Raw genomic sequence first — 10,194 nt, forward strand, 5'->3', positions numbered from 1 at the left:
CTGTTCACATAGCAAGGGGAATTATTCAGGTTTTATCTTTATTAATGAAGCTTAGCTCGGAGTATCTGTGTCCAAAAACGGTTGCGCTTTCTGAAATGTTTTCCTGGGATGCTCTGTTATTCTGAGAAGTATGATTCATATGAGTGGAGGAAACCCCACAGATAAAGCAGATCAAGATGAGATGGAGGTGTGGCTTTGCCAAGTGCCTGCTGACATGATAGCACTCTGGGCAGACTTGTTTCCTGTGTCCTGGAGTCAACCTCCATCATTTCATTTCTAATTTTTAAATTCTTCCTTCCTGAAAAGCCTGACTCATTTAAAAATAAACATTTATTTGCCATGAGTGCCATGAATCATGATTGCCATGATTATAGAAATTGAATTATTATTAATAATAATAATAATATTCTGTGGCGATATCTATAATAACAGCAACAACATTGATAATAAAATCCAGCCATCCCAGGTCCTTGGGAAGGACTCGATGTCTGTATAAAACAAATCAGTCAATAACACCTGTCTGACTGTGTAAACAATAATAATAATAATGAGTCTTGCACAACGCTGCTTCATGTCTCTGTAGTCGGCTACAAGGGATTTGGAAAATTAAATGGAAAATTAGAAAAATTCCAAAAGTTGAGAAGGGCTGGCCATGGAGCTCTGAAACCAGGCACAGTTGCAGCACAGGATAGCGGGACCCTGTGCATTACATTTGAAGCCAATGGGTCAATGATTTGATTTTAAAGACAGAGAGAGTACTTCACTTTGCTTTTGTTTCTCCACTGATCTTGAGCAAGCCTGCCGCCTGGTGGCCAGTTACAGCTGCATGGCTTGGTGAGGATTTTGAACACTGGGCTCCTAAATCACAGTATGACACTCTAATCGCTACAGCACACTGATGTTCTCACATTTCAGGCTAAACAAAGCAGAGAGTTGTTCGTGGAAACATGGCAAGCTTTATTTAGGGAGGTAAATAAGAGTGCCTTTCAAGACAATTCAGAAATCTGATAAACTGAATGTTTCCAAAATTATTCATTATATGCAACACATTTAAAGCAATTGCCCAGTTGATAAATAGAAATAGAAATGCATCCCCCCCCACCCCAAACAAGATTAGAGTTTGATACTTCAATAATTTTCCTGGCATTAGATAAAATTGCATTGTTTAAGTGATAACCTTTTATCTTGGCACTAGCTGCATGGGATTAATTTAGTGGTTGAGTCCTTCACTTTCTTTCTTTATATACTGCCCAAACTTTAATTATGCCATGCAGGAGAAATATTGTAAGAGCCTTGAGGAAATGAAAACAAAAAAGAATTAGAAACACTTCATTTTCATTACGGTTTCAGTACTTCTAGCTAAGAGATTTTATGTTAACTTATTTAACAAATGGGAAAATGAGAGAAGCTTTGGCCATATTTGAAACAGCAATAATCAATTAGAAAACCAATTAAACTTCTTCAGTCAAAAATATATCATTTCTAGGAGAAAGGAATGTTATTTCCAAAACAAAGTATGTGCCCTGTAAATATCTCTGGTTGCACTTCCACCCATGACATACACCAGAGTACCTGTACTAAAGATAGTTTCATCCCATTGATTTTATTGGGACTAACCACTTCAGTGGAAGTATGCTGGTTTTAAGTGGCAATTTGTGTGAGCATCCGGCTTATAACACACAAGTGTTTTTGTGTTCTTGCTAGCAGTGAAGTAATTACTCTTTAATTGACAGCAACTACCAGACAACAGCTGAATCAGGCTGTGAATTATATTGTATGTATATCCATTAGAGAAAAGTAGAAGTGTGAATGCACATGAAAAAATATGGTGACATAATCATGTTAATAGACCACAGAGCATGAGGTAATTGGTGGTGTTTGGTTGTACTTGACATTGTATGCACTACAGAAATAGCTTGTCCTGTTGATCTCTTTTTTTCTGAATTATTCAGGAATCTGAAGCTTTGTTCCACAAGGCAATTAAAGCCAATCCAAATGCAGCCAGTTACCATGGTAATTTGGGTAAGATATTTTACAGCTCCCCTAGTGCAAACTTTTTAAAAAAAAATTAGACACACTGCTTGTACTTCTTTTCATGTCCATTGTTGTAAAAAGTACTGTTTTAAGGCATTCTTCTGCTGGCTAGGTTTCTTTTCTGCCTACTTGCTAAACAAATTGCCAGCAAGAGAATGGCGTTCCAAGAATGCAGAGCCTATCGCATTGTATGATAGACCAACCAGGCAGCACATTGCAGCCCAGAGGTGGCTGCACGTCAGTGGTGGCAAATTGGCTCTTTTGTGTTGTGCTTGCAAACCGCCATGAGCTCTCCAGATAAAAACAGCAATTTATGGCTCTAGCACAATCCACTCTTGTCATTCCTTGGCCTGCTCAGCTCCCAAATGTGTCTCCTCCAGCTGGCAACAGAGCAGGCTGCCACCATGCCGACAGCCAACCAAATGTTTTAATGTTTTCTAAGTAATTGGCAAGATTGTCTATTCTTCAACAATGTTGCTAACAAAAACTCCTCTTTGCTGTTTCAGCTGTGCTGTACCATCGCTGGGGAAATCTTGACTTAGCCAAGAAACACTATGAAGTCTCTCTGAAGCTTGACCCCACAGCATCTGGGACCAAGGAAAACTATAGTCTCTTAAAAAGAAAACTGGACCAACTGCAAAAAAAGGGTGATATCTGAGATTTCTTCTCAGGCTTTGAATGCATACTGCATACCGTTTGGTAACATGGCTACTAATCACCAGAGGGGAAGCATTCATTCACACTGTCATTGAAACGAAACAAAACCAAACCAATAATTATAGCACCAGCAATGGACTCTTGAATGTTTCATGAAGTCTAGTATCAGAAATTTATATGTATTTTTTAAACCACCATTGCAAAGTTTTCATTTGGGTAACTAAAAAGTGTGTTTCTGCTTTCTATTGTGTTGAACCCCTCTTCACATCCATTTAATATTTATAGTCGTCATCCAGAGCACCTGAACTGGTAAGGGTCATACTGAAATGAAGGTTTTCCCCAGAATGGGACACATTAAAGATGTGTCCATCAATGTAGTATGTCAAATAATTCAGAGATGCAACTGAACAGTAGTAACTTGATTTCGCATACATTTTACTCTGAGTTAGACAGAGGAATTCTACGTAGTGTGAATATGAAATGTCATTATTACAGGGCCACATCAACGACAAATGTTGGTTTATACATCTGTGCAGAGGCATTGAGGGTATGTGTATGTTTTGTTCCAGTGGGCTATTTTTCTTTACTCTGGTTGAGTATTTGTAAAGTTTGTATACCTAATGAGTGACCGAGATACCTTCCACATCAGATTCCATTAAAAATTCCACATTCCATTAAAATTCTTTATAGATTCATAGTCAACCCTCGTTGCTTCTGTGTAGCTTAAAGATAGTGAGTTGGATGGTCAAAAGGAGGGCTTGATATCAAAGCAGTATGGCCATGCTGTCACCTGGCAAAAGTACCTTAAAATGGTAACTTTCCATCTGGAATTTTCCCCAGAATACTGAGTTATTCAACTAGGCAGTGATTATTGCATTTTAATCAATGTTACTTTTTGCTTTATCATGTTGGTGATTGCTTTTGCATGATGTGGAGCAAGAGAGAAGTCTTTTTACTTCTCTAACAACACTAGAACTAAGGGTCAGCCTAGGAAATTTAGGATTTACAGAAGGAAGTATATTTTTTTCACCTTTTCATTAATTATGAAATTATCTGCCATGGGATGTGGTGATGGCCTGGATGGTTTTTAGGGGATTTAGACAAATTCTTGGAGGCCAAGTCTATCAGTGGCTACTAGTCTTGATGGCTATAGGCTACCTTCAGGGGCAGGAGGCCTCTGAAAACTAGCTACAGTGGCAGAAGGGGCATGCCTTTGTATGCTTGTGGACTTCCTGGAGGCTACTGTGGGAAACAGGATGCTGGACTAGATAGGTCTTGACCCTGATCCAGCAAGGCTGCTTGTATGTTCCTATGTAAGTGCTGGCTGCTTAAATCCATGTGGCATGTTGCGGGGTGGGGGGGTGTCCTTGAGTCTCCCTTTCATCTTGAAATGGGTGGTGTAAATGATAGTTAATATCAAAATTCCGTGGTCTGCTTAAGATGCTTAAAAAACCTTTCATGCAGAACATCATTGAGGTTGGATGCAGCTGTGTAGCAGAAATAATGTCTGACATCTATTCTGGGCCATTGTGACCGAGAATAGCCAGCAAAAGGATATGGCTGCAGGACTGGGGTGTATAACTTTTAAAAAGATCTAATCTTTAAATATGTTTTTAAAGGTGCATCGTTACCTCAAATTCCATATAGTTTTAGCTGTTGTAATACAATATGTTATATTGCTCCTGCCCACATTCATTCATTCATTCGATTTCTATACCGCCCTTCCAAAAAATGGCTCAGGGCAGTTTACATAGAGAAATAATAAATAAATAAGATGGATCCCTGTCCCCAAAGGGCTCACAATCTAAAAAAAACCAGTATATTAATGAAAGAATATTAAGACTTCACTAAAAGTTGGAGGTTGTGTATATAAATGCACAATTGAGGGGGGAAAGGGGTTCAAACTATGGATAGAAATTATTTCCACAGATTGTGTAAGGTATCTAAGTATTTGGTTCAACAACTTTCCGTAATATGAATAACGTCCAGGCCATCTCCCCCCCCCCCCGCAAATGGGGCTTTATATATAAAAGACTTTGGAATTTTGAAGATACTGTACCATTTCTAGCAAACAGTTTTTAAAATAGTTGCTTCATATTTGAATACAGTTGATGTCTGATGTAATTAACTGCCACCTTCATGTGTCTGCATAGATTTATCCCTGTTGACCTGCACTGTTTCTTCTGTATTAACGCAGTGGATCAGTATGTAGGGCATGAAACTATAAAGCAAAGATTTAAACTTGCCTGTACTCTTGCATTTGTAGTTCACATTATTTTAATATGCCAGAAACATTTGGCTTTCTTGTTTTTTAAAGCATTTGTGAAGTAGATCAGCATGTTCAAGACTTTAATTATTAGCAGTCCAATCTTATGCATGCTTATTCAAAAGTAAATCCCACTGAATTCAGTAGGATCTAGTGGGCAAAGAGCCTACTGAAGGAAGTGGCTTAAGACTGCTGCCTCAACACTCAAGTTTCTTGAAATTATTTATCTCCCCTCTACCAGCACTATCACATGAATGCAGCAATATTTGAATATGTTGACTAGGCAAAAGTCTTGATGGCAGCCATGGATAAGATTGACTACAGACTATTTCACACGAGAGACAAACCCTAGATTTGCCAGAGTATAAATTCAACAGGGAGTTGCAAGCAATGGAACCTATATGATAGCAGTATTTACAAATACCTGTTTTAGCTGCATTCATACTTTACATGTTTAGATGTACTCTTAGACTGCAAACATAATAAATATCTCCTCCAAAGAAAAAATAATGGGCTGCTTTGATGGGAAAATCCCTGCTATAAGAGTAGACTTCCACTTGCACAACGTTGGATCCAATCCAGTGAATAAACCAGTTGATGCAGAATGATCTGCCTTTCAGATGTTTAGATTCCTTAATAAAAGAATTCTTACTAAGGCTACAGTATGCATACTAGGCACTGTTCCCTCTAAGACGTGTGAGCACTCACAAGTTTTTTGGATGTCCGCTCAGTTCATTTTAGATCCCACTCAGGCTGAATCAGGAAGGTCCCACTGTGAATGCAGGTATGCACACACTGCCTTGATATTGCCACCCAGAACAAAACTCATTCTGCACAGAGATGAGAAAAATTAGAGGGACCACTGGATAAGTGTATATCTAAACCAATTTGCTTGAATAAAACCCAAAATGGTCATGTGAATCCATCTTGACACAATCTGATCCCTTAAAACAAATTCAATTCAAGTTATATGTTGGATCAGGTTCACTAAGAATCTTTCTTGTTTGGAAATATAGGAATTGGCCTTTGGAAAATCGAGCACAAATTCTGAGTGTTGAGCTTTTTTGAAAATCTGGTCTTAAAATAAGCATCAGCACTTTTTATTTCTGAAAAGGCTGTCTCTTAAATCTACCTACATTGATTGTAGAGAAGACTGTTAGATACTTCAATATGAGCAACTTTCAATTATGTAAAGTTTGTTATAAACATCTACATTTTTGTAAGAAAACAGAAGGGTAGACCTTTATAAAGGAGAACAGATTATATTGTTTTAGAACATATTACGATATTTGTAGTCTATTTGATGTCTGTCTAATGTCTGATATTGTTTATTCAGGGCCTGTTAAACTGTGTTTGTGTAATAAAAGGCATGAGGACTTTGGAAACCATGACTTGCAAATGATGCTTTAATCAGAGTAATCCTTGTTCATGATTTGAATTTTAATAAATACACCCCAGTTTCTGCTATAAAGTACAAATGAGGAAAATACATTGGTAATAAAGCCTTATCAGCAGTTTGGTTCTTGTGTAAATGGATTTTAGAAAAGCAAAAAGGGCGTTTTGAAGAGCATTGTGCTTACTGAAATGCTTGGATTTCTTTTAATCAAAATATCCCCCAGCACTTGTTTTAAGCTTTATTTTGATGAAGATGCAGGTGAATCAAAATTCATTGGGAGCAAGGAGTGCTTAACGTCTTCATGGATCAAAATTCTCTTTGCCTTTACCCAGTTGTTTACCTAGCCACAGGGATATAGATCTTCCCCCTAAGCGGGGGGAGGAGAGAAATGGGACTCAATCTTTCTCCAAAATGTCTTCTAAAAAAATTAGTTGCTCCTCCAAGCTTTCCCTCTGTCTGCACCCCTGGAGTCCACCTACCTTTTTTGCTTTGGAGGGAGAAAGCTGTATCGTATTTTTCCACTGATACAGTAAACATGTGTCAAGAAGTTTTCCCAGACAGCAGGGTTTAGCTGCTGCAAAGTTTTCTTTGCAGCAAGGCTTTACTGCAAGTTTGAAGATGCCCCCGCAAAAGACGCAAAAAGTGATTTTTTAAAACCCCAGACATAAATTTGTTCTGGAGGTGATGCAAGCTAAAAGCCGGGTGTGAAAAACTTCAGAGCACAGATGAGCACTTGCCTGTTGGAATACTGCTACACAGAGGCTGGGATCCAACAGTGCCCTGCCAAAGAAGGGCTGTTTCTGACTTAGGAAAATAGTGTGATAACCCCAGAGCCAGAAGCATTCCTCTATTTGCACAAACTTTTAAAAAAACCTTATTACAGCCTATTAATAATAAAGTTTAAATGTGACAAGCTATAGCTTCCTTAATCACTACTATAATACAACCCTTAGTGCACTGTGGCTCAGTACTACAGTAGTGGAGCATTTAGCCAAGTGGTCTGCATGTTTTTACTGTTTTGATGAGAAAGAAGCTCAGACACAGCATTTAAAAACTTGCTGCCAGTTTTGGATAAAAGTAAAATTATTGTGACTCGAAAGAAAAATACTTGCCACTAATGCAAACTTGGTGTAGTTGTCAAACCAATACTTGCTGCATCAAAGTACCAGTTCAGCCAGTGCCATATTTCATCATCTTTGCACTTTAACAAAATAGCCCCTGCCTTTCTAATGGTCTTGGTCAAGACTTATTCCATTGTCACTCCTCTAAAGCCAACAATAACCTTACAGTGAGAGAAACATTATTAACAGCTTTTATATGCTGCTTTTCAACAAGAAGAAATCACATCGTTTTCATAAGGATAAATGTTACTATAGGTTAAGTTGGCTTGAACTTACAATAGACTATTATGCACATTTAAAAATGACATTTCCAAAAATATTGTTCTGATTTCTGTTCATTCTGTACTCATTATGTAGGCATACCACAAAGGGAGAATCAAGATTCTGTTTAGTCCATGGTTTTAAACTTTCTGTACTACATACAGGAAGTGAATTTTAGAATCTCTGATATTTATTTTCCCCATTTTGAATGTGTAATTGATTAGGTTAGATTGCTTAAATCTGCTGTTCCAGATTGCTTTGTTATTTAAAAATAGGTTCTATTTGGGAGTTAACTATTTCAATATTAAAAGTAAAGTTGTGCCATCCAGTCGGTGTGGACTCCTGGCGACCGCAGAGCCATGTGGTTTTATTGGGTAGAACACAGGAGGGGTTTACCATTGGCATCGCCCGCGCAGTGTGAGATGATGCCTTTCAACAGCTTCCTATATCACTGTTGCCCAAATGTAGGCGTTTCTTCAGTGGGGATTCGAAGCAGGAACGCTTGCTTCCTAGGCAAGTTACTTCCCTGCCGTGCCATTAGGTGGCTATTTCAAAATTACAACAGTCTAGTTTCCAAAATATTGTTTCCCAACTTCTTTAACACATCTCGCTGTTAATTGCAACAGTTTTAAAGTGGCCATTCCAGTTCAGTTTTGCACGTTCCCTCCTCTCACTAACAGCGACACCTCAGGCAGGTGTGATTTCACCTTTCTCCTGGCAGGGCACCTACACCTTTAACAACTGCACGACGAGCCTTCCCCATGGCGTCCCTTTGCTCGAGTGCCGACGGGTCCTGCAGCCAATGAAGGTGCCGCAGCCGAAATCTTGCCACGTCAGGCCTACTCCTGAGTCTTCAACTGCCGCATGATAGGCAGAAATCAAAACAGGTATACCGTCTTTCGCAGCGTGGTGATCAAGATTCAAGAAAAATATCTGTTGGGTATTTCTTCTGCCTATCACATCGCGGCAACAGCTGCTGCTGGCTAGTGGCGAGGCGAGTCTCTGGAAAGCGTCTTGCTTCGTGTCTCCTAATAAACAGTTTCTGTTCTTCAGCCGGCCGACGTATTCAACAGTCCGTCTACTGAGTATAGGTCTACTCCAGAGTAAGAGCGTTGCTGGCCTCCATTAACTTAATTATACGGCTCTTCTGATTACTAGAAACATTAATTCGATAACCTTGCACAATGCACAGCACACAGTCAAGTGGTGAAGGTAGGACCCTCCCCCCTCCGAATTCGGAGGGGGCGGCGGACCCATTTCTAAGAAAACATACATCATAACGGGCAATCGGCTACAGCGGGCAACGCGGTGGCGGCGAAGCGCCTCCCGCCGGCGGCTGCCCTGGCGAATGACACTGGTGACCACTGCCCCCTTTCTTTGCCATTCTCTACACTACAGCCGCAGCGCAGGCGTACTTTACTCCGTAGGTTGCCAAGCAACGGCGGCTTCCCCTCCTCTCGATACTCTCTTTAATTTAAAAAGCAGCAGCGACCACCGCTCTGTAAAAGGCGGGAATAGAACCCTCCTGAGGCGCCGCCCCCAGAACACACGCGCGCGCTTGCTTCCATCCGGTTCTACCTGGATCGTTCACGTTACGCTTCTCGCGGAGGCGCTTTCGGGCCAGGTGCCCTCACGCACGGGAGTCCGCGGAGCCAGAGAATATGCGCCTCCCTGCATTCAACAAGTGGTTGGGGGCTGCTGGGCTACGTGCGGGAACCATTTGAGGCCTGAACTTTGGTGCAACCGGGGATGCTTTTTGTAAGGGCAAGTCTTACCCGCCTCCGACTTGAAAGAGCAGCTGTTGCCAGCGGTATTATGTCGCCCACTGGAGCTCTCTTATAGCTGCTATCCTACCGACGAAAGGAGACGCCCCCTCCGACTCAGGAGCTTTGTTTGCTTTTATAGGGAAATGAACTTTGGGTGGCGAAGTTGATCGTCGTGGCAGTGGCGCTGTGGGAAGCGGGGCTTGAGCAACCCAAGGGTTCACAAACTTGGGTCTACAGATGTCGATGGACTACAACCCCTTATCACCCCCAGCCCCAATAACCTTCAGCTATTGGGGCTGAGGTAAGGATGACGGGAGTTATAATCCAGCGACATCTGGGTTGGGGACCTCGTTTGACAATCTTCGGGGGGGGGCTAGCTTTGAGACAAAAATCTCCCCCCTCTGCAGCTGCTTTGTCATCCTTGTAGCTTTTCCCCGCACGTGAAACTGCAACTGGGGGGGGGGGGTTCGATGACAAACACAATTAACTCCCCTCCCACAAGTCGCTGCTGCGATCAATGTACCACGCGACGATCACCACGAACCTGGGAAGAAGATCCCCTTATCTCCTGGCTGGCGACGTCAATCGTCTGGAGCTTGGTTTCTTTATGGCTACGATGCGTTAGATGTTTCTAAGCACATAACCCCGCCCGATAATAAAAGTGGAAGACACACTGCAGAGCTGCTGGAATGA

General features: G+C 41.0%; 1 protein-coding gene and 1 long non-coding RNA gene across 4 annotated transcripts in view; one reads left to right on the forward strand and one right to left on the reverse strand.

Moving 5' to 3' along the window:
- Nucleotides 1-6,345, forward strand: part of TMTC4 (transmembrane O-mannosyltransferase targeting cadherins 4) — a 64,826-nt gene extending 58,481 nt beyond the window's left edge. For all 3 annotated transcript variants that reach the window (XM_053305782.1, XM_053305783.1, XM_053305784.1), the window contains 2 exons: nucleotides 1,953-2,022; nucleotides 2,541-6,345. In XM_053305782.1, coding sequence (XP_053161757.1) covers nucleotides 1,953-2,022; nucleotides 2,541-2,692 — 222 coding nt within the window. In that variant the 3' untranslated portion in view covers nucleotides 2,693-6,345. The remainder of the gene's footprint in view (nucleotides 1-1,952; nucleotides 2,023-2,540) is intronic.
- Nucleotides 1-10,178, reverse strand: part of LOC128349464 (uncharacterized) — a 41,435-nt gene extending 31,257 nt beyond the window's left edge. The window contains exon 1 of the long non-coding RNA XR_008318820.1: nucleotides 10,046-10,178. This is a non-coding gene — a long non-coding RNA (uncharacterized LOC128349464). The remainder of the gene's footprint in view (nucleotides 1-10,045) is intronic.
- Nucleotides 10,179-10,194: the final 16 nt, after the last annotated feature.

This window comes from Hemicordylus capensis, chromosome 3, assembly GCF_027244095.1.
Source record: "Hemicordylus capensis ecotype Gifberg chromosome 3, rHemCap1.1.pri, whole genome shotgun sequence".
Taxonomy (NCBI): Eukaryota; Metazoa; Chordata; class Lepidosauria; order Squamata; family Cordylidae; genus Hemicordylus; species Hemicordylus capensis.